The sequence below is a fragment of the Populus alba genome, chromosome 17 (assembly GCF_005239225.2).
Source record: "Populus alba chromosome 17, ASM523922v2, whole genome shotgun sequence".
Classification (NCBI taxonomy): domain Eukaryota; kingdom Viridiplantae; phylum Streptophyta; class Magnoliopsida; order Malpighiales; family Salicaceae; genus Populus; species Populus alba.
The window spans coordinates 13,682,760-13,701,956 of record NC_133300.1 but is presented as its reverse complement, the minus strand read 5'-3'; the positions used below and the strand labels follow the sequence as shown (position 1 = coordinate 13,701,956).

The 19,197-nt window shown below is 35.3% G+C and overlaps 2 protein-coding genes and 1 long non-coding RNA gene across 6 annotated transcripts; 2 read left to right on the top strand and 1 right to left on the bottom strand.

Annotated features, from left to right (window-relative positions):
- The first annotated feature begins 2,022 nt into the window (after positions 1-2,022).
- On the top strand, positions 2,023-5,520 carry LOC118060375 (exocyst complex component EXO70E2-like). 2 transcript variants are annotated; one of them, XM_073405690.1, is made up of 3 exons: positions 2,023-2,251; positions 2,882-3,079; positions 3,169-5,520. In XM_073405690.1, the coding sequence occupies exon 3, from the start codon at positions 3,180-3,182 to the stop codon at positions 5,394-5,396; it is 2,217 nt and encodes a 738-aa protein (XP_073261791.1). In that variant the 5' UTR covers positions 2,023-2,251; positions 2,882-3,079; positions 3,169-3,179; the 3' UTR covers positions 5,397-5,520. The 2 variants fall into 2 exon arrangements, with proteins under 2 accessions (XP_073261791.1, XP_034929481.1); XM_035073590.2 differs by having other exon boundaries at positions 2,882-5,520.
- Positions 5,521-5,821: 301 nt separating this feature from the next.
- LOC118060378 (uncharacterized) lies at positions 5,822-8,001 on the bottom strand. 3 transcript variants are annotated; one of them, XR_004689443.2, is made up of 3 exons: positions 7,863-8,001; positions 7,275-7,462; positions 5,822-6,172 (listed from the first exon to the last, which is right to left on the bottom strand). It is a non-coding gene; the product is annotated as an uncharacterized lncRNA (long non-coding RNA). The 3 variants fall into 3 exon arrangements; XR_004689442.2 differs by having other exon boundaries at positions 7,831-7,928; XR_004689441.2 differs by lacking the exon at positions 7,863-8,001 and adding an exon at positions 7,598-7,766.
- Positions 8,002-8,939: 938 nt separating this feature from the next.
- Positions 8,940-12,124, top strand: LOC118060379 (exocyst complex component EXO70E2). The gene is made up of 2 exons (XM_035073595.2): positions 8,940-9,098; positions 9,602-12,124. The coding sequence occupies exon 2, from the start codon at positions 9,872-9,874 to the stop codon at positions 11,867-11,869; it is 1,998 nt and encodes a 665-aa protein (XP_034929486.1). The 5' UTR covers positions 8,940-9,098; positions 9,602-9,871; the 3' UTR covers positions 11,870-12,124.
- The last annotated feature ends 7,073 nt before the right edge of the window (positions 12,125-19,197 follow it).

The following is a 19,197-nucleotide window of genomic DNA, read 5'->3' as shown; positions in this document are numbered from 1 at the left end:
CAGCAGACAGGCAATTCGTTCTAAAATGGTTGTTGTGTCTTTGATATATCAAAATTGGCTGCTTAAAACGAGGACCGAGTTGAGTGTTCTTGAGAAATGGTTTTGTCTGCAAGCACATATGATGTTAGTCCTCCTCCTCCACAAGGAAGGATGGCAGCAAGAAAACAAGATCAGGTGGGGACATTTGCAATTATATACATGTTAGCCCATCACTGTCTGGATTCTGCAAAGAGGGTAGAGCGCGTTATTCTCTTATGAAATTTCCCAAGTGAAAGAGACTTGAACATGAGCAAATTTAAAATCTGTACGCCCTCCCTGTTAAATAAAAGCAGTCTTTATGATGCAACGCCATCTGATACATCCCAAGAAAATGAACTTGGAGCTCTAAGTTTGCCACTCTCATAGATCATGTGGTGTTCCGAGAATAACTTGTGTAATCAAGATATAGGAACAGCAGTTTCGGATATTTGTGCCTCTAACCCATCTTAATATTTAAAATTATAATAGTTATTATTTTTTTAAAGTATTTTTTAAAAAAATATATGAAAATAATATCTTTTATTTTTTAAAAAAAATTATTTTGAATATTATTATATCAAAACAATTCAAAAATATAAAAAAATTAATTAAAAATTAAAAAACATGATTGGACCATCCAAACAAATGATAGGTTAGTTTTGCATATTAGTAAATTTATGCCCTTCACTTTTAGATAATAAATAGAATATACTCGAGTCATTATTAATAATATTTTTTATAATTTAAATTTATATTGTAAAGATTTCTTTCATAATATTAGTCATCACGTTTCAATTTTTTTTTAAAATATCAAGATATAACAATAAACTTGAATGTCCTATCTTCCAATCACCACTTATACAAAAGTATTCTATTCAACAACAAAAAAGGTACATGGTTGAGCTGTACAGGCAATGTACCTGACCCGTTTCACATCCAATACATAGTCAACGATGCACTTTACAGAATATTTGTATCACATGATCGTTAGCGATCAACAGCCTAGAAAGTTTCTCTTATTTTTAGCAACTTATAAAGACACAATAATCATAAATAAATAAATAAATAAATTTTACATATAAATGGTTCAAAATATTCCTTATTATCAAATATAAAACAACAACAACAATAATAAATATTATTAAATTCAATTAGTGTGACTACTTGATTTACAAACATGATGAATTAAGTGTGTTTATTTTTATAATAGCACTATATTTTTTAAATATTTATGTTAATAAAAAAAACTTAGTCTTCAAACTGGGCTCACAATCTAGATTTACGGGTTACAAAATAGAAGGTCAATCCTTTCAATAATATGTAATAGATTAATTACCTTAATATATAACATTAAAACTAAATTAAATCGATTACATGTAAGTTTTAATGAGTTGGTAAAGATTTTTTAGTTATATAAACTCGTCTAAGTTTTAAAATACTACTCTAAATAATTTATTTTTCGTTTTAATTTTTTTGACTAAACTGAATCTTGATGGAGTTTTTATCGGATCAACTGGATTTAATAAATCGATAGTTAATTTAGGGTTTGTATGTGCGATTCAAACGAAAATTAGTTAAAATTTAATTTAAAAAAAAACAATATTTTTTTTTTTATATTTTCATGTTATTTTGATATATTGATATTAGAAATAATTTTTAAAAAATAAAAATATATATATTATTTTAATATATTTACAAGTAAAAAATAATATGAAAATCACTTTCAAATACACTTTTTTTTTTTAAAAAAAAGCAAATTAAATTAAGGTATCATGTTAACTTGTTTTTTAGATTTCACCACCATGCTAGAAAGTCCAACTGATCTCACATGGATGCATTTGGGTTTGGAATAAACTTGTGATTTTTTTATTATTGGGCCTTCTATCTTTTCTTCGTAAGTATTTTGATGGATGTTCCTTCGGGCCTTATCAATCCAAGAAACTTTCCGTCCGAATCAAAGAGCAGAGAAATTCCCAAACAAGAGACCTCAATCAATCAAAGAAGTAAAAAGAAATATATTTGTTTGACTATATGGGGGTTAAATGCATGTAAGAGTGCCACGCACGGCGAGGAAACTTCCTGTTTCCCTGTCGGAAAGAAATGTTGTAATATCTGCGTAAGACCATTATGGCTGAACCCTGGAGTCAACACTTTTAACTGGATAGAAAAAGAAGAGCCGAGACAGACGGTGGCTCCAATGTCTTCTTAAGTTGATAAAGAGCTACGAAGAAAGGTCAGTTGTAGCTCTTCGTATTTTCAGGAAAATAAATCGGATGCTTGCTTGTTCATCTCTTGACTGCAAAATCTAAAATCTGCTTTGTCCTTCCATTTCTTGCATTGTTTGATTGTCTTTAGCTTGTCTTGGCCCTGTTCATTTCAGATATGTTTGTGTTTATTATGCTTTCATATGCCATGATCTTGAGACTGTGAGCATGTATCAATGATTCTTAAAGATTGAATAATGATCCTCTCAAGAAAAATAATAATAATAAATAAAACAAAATAATTTGTTTATACATATAAGGAGATAAAATATTCTCTTTATATGGAGTTTTGTTTTTTTTTGTTTTTTTGTTTTTTTAATTTCGAACATGTAGAATTTCTTAAAAGAGAAGATAATATATTTAATAATTATTAATAATTTCTTTTTAATATATGTGATGATTAATAAAATTTTAAGATATTTTTTGTCGAAATTTATGGAAACACACACACAAGTGAATTGGGTTTCAATGTTTTTTGATCACCGTGGAGCTGTCTACTGATACGGTTGATCATAGTGATTCTTTCTAGTGTACTGAAAGTTTTTATTGTTCTGGTCTTAAGCTTATGCAATTATTTTCATTTTCTTTCCTGTAATCAGTTCTTGAATCGCGGTGCTTAATTGCAACAAGCACTCAAGATTTGCTTCACTGGTTACTTGCTAGAGAACTCCAGCAAAAGAGTTTATATTCCGGTTTGGAAAGTTAATGTTCTAAATTTCCAGCCAACAGAGTGCTGTGATTTTTGGGAATCGAAGTCTATAGCTGAGAGTTTAGAGGCTACTTTAGCAACGTGAAAGGTAATCTTAGAGGTGTAGTTGAAATTCAGGATTTGTGGTTCAATATTCTGATTATTGACTATCGAGGTTGTGATTGTTGGTGATCTTAGATTTGTAATCTATGGGGGACCCTGACATGGTGATTCCAGAATTAGAAGGGGAAGGAAACCTTATTGCTGCGGTGAAGCAAACTATGATGGCATTAAGATCAAGAAAGAATCTTACAGATGAGGAGATGGAGATTTTGGGCGACCTTCATACCCAATTAACTACCACAATCACAATCGGCGAAAAAAAGGCTGATGAAAAAAACAAGATTGAAGAAAGGCTAGATGTTTTTCAGAAGAAGATTATGAGTTGGGAAAGACATCGGCCTATGATCTGGGACTCGCATCTTGATCAAGCTGCTGCGTATCTGAATGCTGCTGGTGAAGTCCGAGAGCTGACTGAAAGACTGGAGACTTTGTGTCGGAATGATGACAGCAAAAAGAAGATGCTACAGAGGGCTCAAGAAGTTCTTCAACTGGCAATGAAAAGGCTCGAGGTGGTGTTCAAGCACATGCTTGTTGAAAACAGACAACCCTTTGAGCAAAAACATGCATCTGTTTTTTTAAGTGCTGCCGATACAGTCTCAACAACCTCTTTTGGGGTTTCCTTGGTTGAGAACTCAGATAATAGAGGGGCTTACTTGGTTGAGAACTCAGATGATAGATGTATTTTTAACAGAAAGTCAGAGGAGTTCATCATTGATTTGGTTCAATATGATGCCATTTCTGAGCTCAGACGAATTGCAAATTTGATGTTCATTTCTGGTTATGGTGATGAATGTTCTCTGGCATATATTAGCCTTCGAAGAGATGCCTGGAATGAGTGTCTCTTCAATCTTGAAAAGGAGAAACCGAGAATTGAAGATGTGCTATTCTCGAAGTGGGACAACTTCAAATCAGAGTTGGACAGCATAAAATCGAAGAACAGGAGATGGATTCAGAAGATGAAGATCTTTGTACGTGTCTATCTTGCTAGTGAGAAATGGCTCTCTGGACAGATTTTTGGGGAACTCAGAACGGTTAATTTGGTTTCTTTGCCTGGGGATTTAATCTTGCTGCTATTCAAGTATTTTGGGAAAGACATATCTATTCATCCCCTAAATCCAGGAAAGCTATTCCATAATCTTGACATATACGAGGTCCTGACTGGTCTTCATCCAAATGTAGATTCTTTGTACTCCGACAAGGATATTTCTCGAGTTAGAGTTAACAGTGACGAGGTTCTAAGGAGATTGGCGGACTCTGTGAGGCGAACACTACATGAATTTCAGAATTACATTGTTACATACATGTCCAGAGATTCTTTTGCGAACATTCCATCTGAAGGAATTCACCCTCTCACCAAATATGTAATGAAGTACATCATTACTCTCGCTGACTACAGCGAGACCCTTAATTTTCTCCTCAAGGACTATGATGGGGAAGATCCCATGTTAGCATCCCCTTGCAAGAGTTCAGATGTGGAAGAAGAGAACATAAGTGGAAGCACGTGCGACTTTTCCCCAATCGCTCACTACTTTCGATCAAATGCCTCAATTATAAAATGGCTTTACAGTGGCTCCCCGATGAGTTCAGCTATGCAAGAAGAGAGCATAAGTGGAGATACATCCAACTTTTCCCCAATTTCTCTCCAACTGGGATCGGATGCTTCACTTCTAAAATGGCTATCCAATTGCTTCCTGCTAAGTTCGGCTACAGAGGAAGAGAGCATAAATGGAGGCACATGCGACATTTCCCCAGTGGCTCTCTACTTTCGAGTGGTTGCTTCCATTTTAGAATACGAGCTCTACAACAGGGCCAACTCATTTAAAGATGCTTCTTTACAACACATATTCTTGATGAACAACATACATTACGTGGCTGAAAAGGTGAAGAATTCAGAACTTCAGTTCATACTTGGAGAGGAATGGATACGAGAGCACACCAAGAAATTCCAACAGCTTGTGTTCAACTATGAGAGAATTACTTGGAATCCAATCCACAATATACTGAATGATGAGGGGTCCGATTCAAATTTTGTCTCGAAAGCTCTTCTCCGGGAAAGGTGGCGAAGCTTTTACCTTGCTTTTGAAGAGGTTTGCAGGACCCAAACAACATGTTCTATACCTGATACTCAACTTCGAGAAGATTTACGCAATTCAGCTCCCCTCAAAGTGATCCATGCATATAAGAAATTTGTTGAACTACATGCCAATCACATAAATAGTAGGCTCATAAGTAGTAAGCTCGTTAAGTACAGCAATTTACAAAATCGCTTATTGCATCTCTTTGAAGGCTCAAAATTAGGATAATTTGTTAACCCCCACAGGAGATGACAGAAAGAATGGAACTTTCTTGTCTATTATTTCCATGTTACCTTGTTCCTCCTTTTCTCCCTTCAAATTTGTATTTTGATATCCTAATTATAAAAACATAACAAGCTTGTATTTTGATTTATGAACAGGCTACACAGAACTACAACCAGCCAATTGCAGTCTCTGTTAGTTCCCAATATGTAATCGAAAAATCTCTTCGGCATTACTCACTGGTGGTATGAACTATTCAGGGTAGGATTAATGAATCCATGTCAGTGGCAAAATATTGGGGGTGCTGGGTTCGAATGAGCTGATAACTTTGTTGATGATCATAATTCATATTTGTAGATGAAGCTGCCAACACAAACATCTCAGAAATAGATATATAGAATAAATGGAATAGAAAGAAAAAAACACAATAATTAGCCTTTATGAATGCATTGATAGCTATTAACCAAGCAAGGAAAAAAAATGTATTCTGACTATTCAAAGTAGCAAACAATTAAAGTACTCATTTAAAACTAACAAAATGAAAATTTAGTTCAAAACATGTGGTTAATTTTGCGCAAGCCAAGTTTGTCATCATCATGAGATTAACATGACTTTATACATATCTGTTAGTATTTGTACCGAAGGCATGTTTCATGTATGCTCTTTATCTATAGGAACCGAATCCTATGCCAAGAAGAAGAAGAAGAGAAAGAAAGACGGTGTGAGGAAAGGACAAACTTGCTGATGTAGTGGTGATAATGATTCCAGCCAGGTTTCAACACCTATACATTGCAAAAATAGAAAAATAGGATGAACATGTGGTAAATATAATGGATTGCATATATAAAAGCATCAAATCTTAGTTGTGAAATGCTGCATAAAGCATTGTGCACTTAATTGCACATTTTCTTAATATGACTCTTAGAAAGAAAAAAAAGGATTGGATAACCTTGTGCACTATGAATCACATATTTTGTTTGCAATCATCTCCACTGGAAAAAATCAAAGCAGAGTTTGAAAGCATGGTTTATGTCATTTCAGCAAGTTTGGTATCCCAATGCAGCAAGTTATTAAAGGTGACCAACTGATCCAATAGAGTGAAGCACTCAGGGCAAAATTTAAGAAGAAAGAAATCTGCTAGCCCAAAACATTGCAGTTTCTGTTATTCATTGTAGGAACAGCGGTTCCTGACATTTTCTTAGGTGCAATACATATCATAATCAATCTCCTTTCCCCACCAACTGTAACTTAAAATGTTGCCTATGTTATAACAACTTTGAACCCAATCTAATTTTATAAGTTCTCAAACTATTTCCTAAAGATATACGCTGGAACATCTCCAATCACCACAATCAAATCAGAAATTGTTCTATATACAGTGAATATGACCATGACCAACTTCATATGATTTTTGAATTAAACATTGAAATCTGGCATGAAGATAGACAAAGCAAACACATTAAACACTATTATGGAATGGAGACAAATCTGGCTTCTTTTTTTTTTTTTACATAGAGCACCAGAAAATTTCATAAACAACAGCTAGTGATTTATCCAATTTCTAAGCATTTCTAACATATCAAGTCCCAATAAAAAGCTCAGAATTACTTCCAAAGTTCTATATTTTAAATTAGCATTAACTTTCGTAAACAACTCATAACAATTCAAACTAACTAACCTAAACTCGCGGACTCGTCCAATTACCCACCTAATCACTGACTTTCCCAAAGCCAGAAATTGAAAAACAGTTCTAGAAACCAGCCTCTTAATAAATTAAAAATCTAATAATAATTAGCCTCAAAATCATTTGTCTATAGCAAGGGGGGACATTTTGAAATAAAAACCTCTTCCAAAAGTTTTGAAAACCACTTAAAAATTGATTACCTGAACATCACAAGGGTTCCAATGAATTCCCATACAATTAATCTATCATGCAAGAACCATCCATCACCAACAATGCTAGGAACATGTCAAAACCATCAGCAAGACATATTGTCACAACCACCTTGGTTTCGTAACCTAGATCCCCACTCAAGGCTAGGTGAATCAATGGCTTCGAAGGTCAAAGCAATCTGTAACAAAGTAAAAAAGGAAACAAATCAGTATCTCCAAGTAAAAAACAAATAAACAACCAAAACCAAACAAAAAAGAAAAGAAACGTATGGAAAGATAAAACATGAAAGAGTGTGTAGATGCAAAAAACCTACACAGAGAATCGAAAAACCCATCAACATGAACAAATGAAAATAAAAAAAGTAGACAAAAATCAAAACTCATCTCTTAAAAACTTTGCGAACCGCAAACAAAAGAAGTAGATCCATGGGAAAAAAAAAAACAACAACTTATAATAATAATAAGAAAGAGAAGAACGAAAAATGCAAAAATTGTTCTGCCTTGAGGGAAAGGGAAAAAGGTGAAAAATTATGGTGTTTATCCATACGTGTTTCTAGACTTGAAAAGAAGAGAAAAAACCTTTGCTTGTAAGTTCACGCTACAACCAGCGAAAAGTTAGAAAAGAAGAGAAATTGAAATTGAAAACACGACTTAACTATAGTCTGAATGAACAGTATTTTCGTAACATGTTTTAGTTTTTTTGTTAATGTAGTTTTTAGAAAAATCATGTAGATAAAAACATTATATGCTTTTATGTTTATATGTTATGTATGTGTGTGAGTTTATTATTAATAAAAAAAGATACAAAATCTAAAAACGAATAGGAAAGTGTCCATGATTGAAAGGCTAAGATAAATGGACACCAAAGTATAAACAAGTAGTGTTTGAAATTGCGGTTTGGAAGTGCTTTGAAAACATTTAAAGTTTTTTTTTTTTTTTTTGTTTCAAATTATTTTTATATATTTTTGAGATTATTTTGATATACTAATGTTAAAATTAATTTTTTTAAAAATAAAAAAATATTATTTTAATATATTTTTAAAATAAAAAAATATTTTAAAAAATAACCACAATAATATTTCTAACAAAACATATATAATAAATGGATTTGTTAGGTTAGAGATTTTTTGTGTGAGTCCAAACCATTTCATAATTCATACGTAACGTCCATTTCATATTAAATTATCCTATAAGGATGTAGATGGGCTTGAATTACACTTTGTGATTTTGTGTTGTTTATGCCCTTTTCCTGTACTTTCTTAGTGTTCGGATCGACAGGATCTCTGGCCTTGGGGTCTTGTCGTTTATGTCAAAACAAAGAAAAATCAACTGTAATATACTTGAGATTTTGTTTTTAAGTATTCTTGTTTTTAAATTAAATTTATGTTTTTTATTTTTAAAGTAATATTTTAAATCATTTTTAATATGTTAATATTAAAAATAATTTTTTTAAAAAATAAAAAAAATATATTATTTTAATATATTTTTAAATAAAAAACAATTTAAAAAAATAACAATAACTACAAGAATTAATTCTTTATCATCGATACCGTTGAAGAAAAGAGATCTCAGTCATTCAATTAAAAAAATAAAAGAAAAATAAAAAAGAAAAGACGAACACTTGTGTTTCCATGTAAAGACTAAAGAGTGCCACGTTGTTTGTGGAAATTTCCGTCTTCCTTTCAATAAATTTTTGTCTCTTCGGAGACCAATATGGCCAGAGTCAACAAGAGCAGGAGAGACATGGTAGCTCTAAAATCTGCATAACTTGAGAAGACTAATTGCAGCAAAGGCCTTAAAAGAACCAAAACAAAGGTCAGTTTATGTTTGATCTTTGTATCTTAGGATACTACTCGGATATGTGTGTGTGTGTGTGTGTGTGTGTGTACATACGTATGTATATATATACACATGTTTGTTTGTTTCTTGACCTGGAAAATCTAAAATCTGTTCACTATTTATTCTTGGCCTTCCATATTTCTGCATAATTTGATTGTCTTTAGCTTGTTTTGAACTTGGTTCTTACAAAATCTTTGGAACCTCATTTCTGGTATGCTACACATGTTTATCGAGCTGCTATTATGAACTTGTTCTTTCGTGTTTAATGGCTGCTAATTAAAGACTGGATGTACAGAATCCTCTCAGAAAGAGTGAAAAATGAAGAAGATATATACGTATATACAAGTGAACTGGCTTTTAATGTTGTCTGATGAATTTGGAGCTGGTTACTATTACTATTAATTGTAGTGATTCTAACTAGTATATTGGAAGTTTTAAGCTTATAATACAATCACATTCGTTTTCTTTCCTTCAATCAGTTCTCGACTCGCGGGCCTCTTTCGAAAGCATTCAAAGTACCCTTCATCGTGTATTTTCATGGTATCTCAAGCAAAGCATTTATATTTTGGTTTGGATTATTAGTGTTCTCAGTTTTCGGAATGAAAGTCTGCGAGTCTGAGTTTAGAAGCTAATTCATCTGGGTGGGAAGGTAATCTCAGTGGTGTAATTGAAGCTTCTGGGTCCAGTATTGAACATTGAGATAGTGATTGTTGGTGATCTTGAAGTTCAAATATACGAGAGGCAGTGACATGGTGATCATTGATGCGGCGAAACAGATTATGATGGCATTAAGGTCAAGAAAGAATCTTACAGATGATGAGAAGGAGATTCTGGGAGACCTTCATACCCAACTAACCACTGCAATAGCAATCAGCGAAAAAGAGGTTGATGAAATAAACAAGATTGAAGAAAGGCTAAATGTTATTCAGGGGAAGATTATGTGTTGGGAAAGATATTGGCCTATGATCTGGGACTCGGGTCTTGATGAAGCTACTGAGTATCTAAATGCCGCTGACGAAGCCCGACAGGTGACTAAAAAACTGGAAATCTTGTGTCTGACTGAAGATAGAAAAAAGGAGATGCTTCAGAGGGCTCGAAATCTTCTTCAAATCTCAATGGGAAGGCTTCAGGAGGAGTTCAAGCACATGCTTACTAAAAATAGACAACCCTTTGAGCCAAAACATGTGCCTGCTGTTTCAATTGCCGTCAATGCAATCTCAAAAATCTCTCTTGGCAATAAACTGGTTAGGCATTCGATGCTAAGAAAAATCATTAACAGAAATGCAGAGGAATTCACCATTAATTTGGTTCAATACGATGTTATCCCTGAGCTCAGACGTATTGCGAATGTGATGTCCATTTCTGGTTATGCTAATGAATGTTCTCTGGCATATATTAGCATTCAAAGGAGCGCTTTGGATGAATGTCTCCGCATTCTTGAAAGGGAGAAACTGAGAACTGAAGATGTGCTCAAACTGGATCAGGTAAGCTTAAAATCGAAGATCAAGAGAAGGATCCAGACTATGAAGATGTTTATGCGTGTCTATCTTGCTAGTGATAAACGGCTCTCTGAACAGATTTTCGGGGAACTTGGAACTGTTAATTTGGTTTCATTTACTGTGCCTTTAGTGCTTCAGCTATTGACGTATTTTGGCGAAGTCATATCTACTGGTCCTGAAAATCCAGGAAAGTTGTTCCATTTACTTGACATGTATGAGGTCCTGGCAGGTCTTCTCCCATATTTAGATTCTTTGTACTCTGACAAAGTTATTTCTCAAGTAATAGTGGACGGAGATATGGTTCTAAGGGGACTGGCTGATTCAGTAAGGAAAACACTTGATGAGTTTGAGGATTCCATTATGACATACACAATGACAGAGCCTTTTGCAGCTGAAGGAATTCACCCACTCACAAAAAATGTCATGAATTACATCATTGCTCTCACAGGCTACCACGAGACACTTGATTTTCTCCTCAGTGACCATTGTGGAGAGCACCCCATGCCAGCACCCTCTTGCATGAGTTCAGGTGTGGAAGAAGAGAACTCAAGTGGAGGCACATGCGATTTTTCCCCAATTGCTCGGCACTTTTTGTCGAATGATTCAATTCTAAAATGGCTCAGCAATGGCTCCTCGATGAGTCCATCTACTAAAGAGGACCACATAAGTGGAGGTACATGCAAGCAATCCCCACTGGCTCTCCACTTTCGAGCATTTTCTTGTATTCTAGAAAACAAGCTCTACAACAAGGCCAAGTTATTTAAAGATGCTTCTTTGGAGCACATATTCTTGATGAACAATATACATTACATGGCTCAAAAGATTAAGTATTCAGAACTTCAGTTTATACTAGGAGCGGAGTGGATTCAAGAGCACGACTGGGAATTCCAACAGCATGTGAGGAACTATACGAGAGTTACTTGGAGTCCAGTCCTCTCTTTATTGAAGGATGAGGGGAATACCAATTCGTATGCTGTCTCGAAAGCCCATGTGGAGGAAAAGCTTCGGAGCTTTTATCTTGCTTTTGAAGAGGTCTGCGGGGCTCAGACAGCATGTTCTATCCCTGATGACCAGCTTCGTGAAGATTTACGAAATTCGACTTCCCTCAGAGTGATCCACAAATATCAGAAATTTGTTGAACGACATACTGATCATGTAAGCGACAAGCACATTAAGTTCAGAGCTGATTATTTACAGAATCGCTTGTCGCAACTCTTCGAGGGATCCCCACTTAAGATCATGGCATAACCCCCACAGGAGATGATATTGTTAAAAATTGCTTCAGTACTGCTATAGGTCGTCTTTTTATTATATTAGTTTCAGATATCTGTTTCAGCAAATAAATTTGCTAGTCTTTAGGAGTTGTTAGTATGTTAACAACATATTGCAGATCATAGCGTGAATTTCATCTATTAATTTGCATTTAAGTTTGTTTTTTCAGGTATTTAATTCTAAAGATGTTAATCAAATAAAGAGAATCAACTTTCCCTTGTCTGCTGCTTTTTTGTATTCTCTCTTCTCTGCAGTTTTAATTTCTTTCGTCTCTTCTTCTTTAAACTTTCATATGGTATCGAAGTTATCTTCTTATGGGATCCATGAAATGAAAGTTGAAGCCAGTTTTTCTCAAATTGCTCCTCCTGTCTTCGATGGAGAAAACTACCGGTTTTGGACAGTGAAAATGGAGACATACCAGGAAGCTTTAGATCTATGGAAAGCTATGGAAGAGGATTATGAAGTTCCTTCCCTGCCAAACAATCCAACCATGCTAACTTGGCTCTCTCTGTCTCTCTCGGAGTTTGTTTTGTTTGCAGGGGAGAAGGTGGCTGTGAAGGGATGCAACAAAGAAATTGGTTGTGCTTGGAATTGTGAAGTGGAAAAGCTATCATGTAACCGCCCCGAATTTTATGGAGGCATTTATTCTCATTTTATGAAGTCGTGTACATGAAAAATATGGTAATTGTTTTTATATGTATATCATAAAGGCAGCCTTAGTCTCACCATTTCTCGATTTCATAACCACAATTGGTGAAAATGAAGGTGACTCAATCAGGGAGATTGAAGGATGGATAAATGTCATTCAGGAGAAGGTTATGAGTTGAGAGGCAGATCAGTCTATGATCCAGGACGCGCGTCTTGATGAAGCTTATGTATTACCTCTGCCTATTCCCATACATGACTCAGCTATTCCTTCACTTAATCCCTTACATACAAATTATTTTCCCTTAAGCCATATCAATACTTCGCCTTCTAGCTCAAGCAACATAAATCCCCCTACAGAACAATGTATACCATCTGCTGCAGAAATTACACCACAGCCCGATAAAAAGTCCTCTTGGGTAAAACACACACCTGGATATCTGCATGACTATCATTGTCATATTGCAACCTCCACTTCAGATCCTCTTTCTTATCCTCTTTCTTCAGCTCTTTCCTATAATCATCTTTCCTCTACTCAAAAATCCTTTAGTCTTTCTGTCTCTGCACTTGTTGAACCCACATCCTATATACAAGCTGTTAAACATGAGGAATGGCGTGAGGCCATGGCTAATGAGATCAAAGCACTTGAACAAAATGATACATGGACTATTGTTGATCTTCCTGCTTTTAAGCATGTTATTGGGTGTAAATGGGTTTACAAAGTCAAGTTACACTTTGATGGGACTTTGGAAAGGTATAAAGCTTGGTTAGTTGCTAAGGGATACAATCAGTGCGAGGGATTGGATTACTATGAGACTTTTTCTCCTGTGGCTAAACTCACCACTATAAGAACTCTTTTAGTAGTAGCAGCAGTCAAGAAGTGGATCTTTATCAGTTGGATGTGAATAATGCCTTTCTTCATAGCCAATTAAACGAAGAAGTCTACATGTCTTTGCCTCCTAGATTTTCCAAACAGGGGGAGTCCAAGGTATGCAAGTTACACAAGTCAATCTATGGCTTAAAGCAGGCGTCAAGGCAATGGTTTGCTCAATTTTCTTCTACCCTGCTCGAGTTTGGATTCATACAATCCAAAGCGGATTACACTTTATTTACATGAATTTTGGAGGGTTCATTTATTGCCTTGCTAGTTTATGTTGATGACATAATTGTGGCAAGCAATAATTTGGCTCGGGTTTTAGGATTTATCAAACTGCTTAATGATAGATTTAAGCTAAAAGACCTTAGCCAATTGAAATATTTCCTTGGTTTAGAGGTAGCTCGCAATGAGCTTGGTATCTCTGTCTGCCAAAGAAAATATGCTTTGGAAGTCCTTGAAGATACTGGTATGTTGGCTTCCAAACCAGTACGATTTCCAATGGAACCTGATGTGAAATTATCTAAAGATTCTGGACAATTCTTAGATAATCCTACTGCCTACAGACGGCTTGTTGGGCAGTTACTATATCCCACTATCAGCAGACCTGACATTTCATTTGCAATGCAAGTTTTAAGTCAATTTATGGACAAGCCTCAAGTCCCAGCAACTAAAGTCCTGCGATACATTAAGGCATCTGTAATGTTTTGAAATTTATAAGATAGGATATTACAACAAAGCCCTTGGAGGCTTAAAGAGAGGGTATAAATGATTGAAGGGTATTATGGTAATTGAACAAAAATTGATAAATATAAATAGGAAGTAAAAAAAAAAAAAAAAAAGGAAAGTGTGATCTGAAATATTCAGAAACGTGAGAGAGAAGGGAGAAAGAAGAAGAAGAGAAAAGAAGGGAAAATAAGGGAAAAAAGGAAGAGATTTGGAGGAAATAAGTGAAAAAAGGTAAGATTTAGGTTGTTTATTGTGTATAATATGTTAATTAAGCTTTAATTTTAGTTTTGATGAATGTTAGGGTTTTGAGAATTTGTGTTTTGGTTTAAATTGATGAATTAAATTGAATGATGGAGGTTGATTGTTGTGTTTAATTGATGATTTAGTTGATTATGGAAGATTATGATGATTTTGAGTTATAGAATTGTGTAAATGGTGAAATTTGAGTTAGAAATCAGGGGAGAACAGTGGGGTTTCTGTTAAAATCTGGACTGGAGGTTGAAGATGACGAAAATTCAATTTGGTCCCTCAATTTCCGAAAATTACAGTTTAGTCCCCCGAACTTTGGAAAAATTACAAATTGGTCCCTGGAGCATATTCCGAGATTCTGAACAGAATAACATATGAATTATGGACAGAATTACTGTATAGATAAGATAATTTCAAACTTTCAATTTAGTCCTCCAATTTAACAAAAAGTACGATTTGACCCTAAAAATTTAGTAAAAATTCCAGAATGATCCCTGAAGCATAATGATACATCCTGGACAGAATTGAGGATTAATTAAGGTCAGAATTTCAGTATATTCATGGATTTATGACAAATTTCAGTTTGGTCCTCCATTTGATAAAAGTTACAATTTGGCCCTAAAAATATGGGAAAATTCCAGATTAGTCCCTAGCTGTAATATTAGCTTTTGCAGATTAGTTTTGATGAATAATTAAGGGTTACTTAGTGAATTATTATCAATTTTATTAGTTGTTTTTATTATGGATTAGATTTCGGGAAAACCGTTAGATTTTGGGTTTTTAAGAAAATTGACTAGTTAGTTCAAAAATATATAGGGTTACGGAACACACCCTTAGTTAAGTGTATTAAATAGATTAAATGTTCTTTCGAGTCGTTTTTTAATATGTCTCCTTTGTATTCAGATAATCCTGATATTCTACCGGCAGGACGTCAGTAGAATTTCCTTCGGTTTCAGCTTGTGTGTGTTGTTTGCTTTTGAGTCAGGTGAGTGGATAATTTTCCATATGCATGAGAAATACTATAAATATTTGATTTGTTAATATGAATTGGATCATGCTTCTTGATAATATATATTGATTATTATCTTTGTTATGATAAAGCATGATCAATTATTGAATCTGAATTCTTGATATGAACCAGTATGTATTTTGAAGTGAATTCTGAATTGATGCTCCTCATTTGATTGATGTCATGAGTTGAGCTTTGAGATATGAATATGTTTGTTTGATTATGATTATGAACCTATGGTATGTCAGTCAGAATACCCATGCTAACAGGGTAGTGTTAGTCTTTGTGCACATCGTATCTGAACCCTAGTTGGTCGGGGGAGACACCAACCTGTGTGGACTGATCATCCAACAGTACGGAGCCTCATGCTCATTGCATTTTGATTTTCTGACGAGTTCTACCATATGATATTCTTGTTATGGCCTATTTGATAAACCTTCGTATAAGAACTAAAGCCATACTTGTATATATATTTCTCATTGCTATATTACCTCGTTTGTGTATATTGAATGTTATCTACTCACTGAGTTGTTGAACTCACCCTCTCATTATTTATTCTTTTCAGGCTTATAGCTTGATAGCGGGTTACTTTTGTTGAACCTTCTGAACCTGCTTTTGGTTGAAATTTGTATCTTTGTTTTTATGTCAAGTTAGTGCTCCAAAACTATGAAATTATATTAACTCTTGTATTAAGACAATTAATTATATTATGAAGTTAGTTTTGTTATTAGTGCTGCGTTGAACAACTCTGATTGAGTTTTGAAGGATAAGATTGTATGTAAGTTTGGGTTCGCATAGGTTTGGAACCTTGGAGGGGAACCTTGCCTATGTGCCGGTCATGGATCCGGGATTCGGGTCGTGACAAACTTGGTATCAGAGCTTTAGGTTAAAGAAACAATAATATAATTAATTTCATAATAAGTGGAGCATTAGGATCCGTATTGTCTTGTTTGTTGTTTTTGAAATTTTAAATTCTCATCAAGTATGTCTTCTTCCTTGTGATAGATATGCTTTCCTATAATTCTGAGATAATTATCATGCTATTGTTCTAGCATGACCTAAGTGATCTCTCTTTTATTTTAGGAAATGCCGAGGAATAGACGAACAATTGATACTCTTAGAGTAAATGACAATAAAGATGATGTCCCTATTGTGTGTAAGGTATAAGAGGTGGGGCAGTACATCTGCACCTCAACATATTCTTATTGTTTGCTCTTTTGAATCTAAAATATTATTTAATACGAGAGTAACTCATTCGTTTGTGTCCCCATATTTTTCCATGAGGTTAGATAAACAACCAACCTTGTTAAAATCCCCCATTTCAATCTCCACTCCCTTAGATGAGTTAATATTAGTAAAGTATGTGTATCTGGATTGTGAAATAGAGATTGGAGATAAGATCTTTATGGGAGACTTAAATGTCTTAGATATGGTTGATTTTGATGTGATTTTAGGAATGGATTGGTTGGCTAAGCATAGGGCTTCGGTAAATTGTTGAGGTAAGAAAATAATGTTTGATCTAGATCAAGAAGTTGGGTTGGTATTTCAAGGAGATAAGATTGGGTCTCCATCAATTATGTTGTCGGCTATCTCGAGGAAAATGGCCCGAAAAGGGGTACAGTGCTACCTAGCATATATAGTGGATGTAGAGAAAGAAGTTCCCCAGTTAGAGGAAGTCCCTATAGTAAGAGAGTTTATCGATGTATTTCCTGATGACTTACCTGGATTGCCTCCGTATAGGGAGATTGAGTTTTGTATTGATTTGGTTCCGGGCACTGAACCAATATCAATGGCACCATATAGAATGGCGCCAGCAGAATTGAGAGAGTTAAAGGAGCAGCTGCAGGATTTGTTGGATAAAAAGTTTATCCGACCAAGTGTGTCCCCTTGGGGAGCTCCGGTGTTGTTTGTGAAGAAGAAAGATGGGTCATTGAGGTTGTGTATAGATTATAGGCAATTGAATCGGATGACAGTTCGAAATAGATACCCACTCCCTCGTATAGATGATTTGTTTGATCAGTTACAGGGAGCTCAATTCTTTTCTAAGATCGATCTTCGATCTGGGTATCATCAGTTGAGGATTAGGGAGGCAGACATTTCAAAGACAGCTTTTAGAACTCGGTATGGTCATTATGAGTTCTTAGTGATGTCTTTTGGGTTGACGAATGCACCAGCAGCTTTTATGGACTTGATGAATAGAGTGTTTGGCCAATTTATTGATCGATTTGTGATAGTTTTTATTGATGATATTTTGGTGTATTCGAGGTCTAGAGAGGAGCATGAGCAGCATTTAAGAATGGTGCTTCAAACTCTGCGAGATCATCAGTTGTATGGCAAGTTCTCAAAGAGTGAGTTTTGGTTGGAGAGTGTAGCATTTCTTGGGCATGTAGTGTCAAGGAATGGGATTGAGGTTGATCCTCAAAAGATTGAGGCAGTTAAGCAGTGGCTTAGGCCTACTTCAGCGACAGAGATTAGAAGTTTCTTAGGTTTGGCTGGCTACTATCGGAGGTTTGTGGAGAACTTTTCTCGAATTTCTGCACCATTGACTAAGTTAACGCAGAAAAATGTTAAGTTTCAGTGGTCTGAAGCTTGTGAGAAAAGTTTCTTAGAGTTGAAAGAGAGATTGACTACAGCGCCTATTCTAGCAGTACCATCAGGTTCTGGTGGTTACACAGTGTATTGTGATGCTTCGAGAGTGGGGTTAGGATGTGTTTTAATGCAGCATGGCAAGGTTATTGCCTATGCTTCACGACAGCTGAAGAAGCATGAACAGAACTATCCTACACATGATTTAGAGATGGCGGCCGTAATTTTTGCTTTGAAGATTTGGAGGCACTACTTGTATGGTGAAACTTGTGAGATCTTTACAGATCACAAGAGTTTGAAATACATCTTTTAGCAGAGGGATCTAAACCTGAGGCAGAGAAGATGGATGGAACTGCTGAAGGATTATGATTGTACTATACAATACCACCCGGGTAGGGCAAATGTAGTTGCCGATGCTTTGAGTAAAAAATCATCAGGGAGCTTAGCTCATATTCAGGAAGTACGAAGACCTCTAATTAGGGAGTTGCATGAGTTAGTGGATGAAGGAGTCAGATTTGATCTTAGTGAAGCTGAAGCAATGATTGCTCATTTTCAGGTTAAGTCAGATTTGTTTGATAAGATAAAAGCAGCTCAGAAGAAAGATGATTCACTACTCAGGATTAGAAATGAGGTTGAGCAGGGTAAGGCTGTAGGTTTTGTGATTGGTGATGATGATGTGTTGAGATATAGGGATAGGCTTTGTGTACCTGATGTTGATGATCTGAGGAGAGAATTGATGATAGAGGCACATCAGACAGTTTACACAATGCATCCAGGTTCCACCAAGATGTATAAAGATCTTAAGGTGTGTTATTGGTGGAATAGGATGAAGGCTGATGTAGCAGATTTTGTTTCTAGGTGTTTGACCTGTCAGAGGGTAAAGGGTGAACACCAGAAACCTCCTGGATTGTTGCAACCATTGTTGATTCCAGAATGGAAGTGGGAGAGGATCACAATGGACTTTGTGACAGGATTGCCTAGAAGTCAGGAGGGTTATGATTCGATATGGGTGATTGTTGACAGATTGACAAAATCAGCCCATTTTCTGCCAGTTAAGATTACTTATGGATATGCAAAGTTGGCGGAATTGTTTATTAGTGAGATTGTACAGTTGCATGGAGTGCCAATCTCGATAGTGTCTGATAGAGGTCCACAGTTTACATCGCGGTTTTGGGTGAAATTTCAAGAGGCTATGGGTACTAAGGTGCAGTT

Coding starts and splice junctions, on each gene's coding strand:
- LOC118060375 (XM_073405690.1), top strand. CDS start 3,180: ATGGGGGACCCTGACATGGTGATTCCAGAATTAGAAGGGGAAGGAAAC.
- LOC118060379 (XM_035073595.2), top strand. CDS start 9,872: ATGGTGATCATTGATGCGGCGAAACAGATTATGATGGCATTAAGGTCA.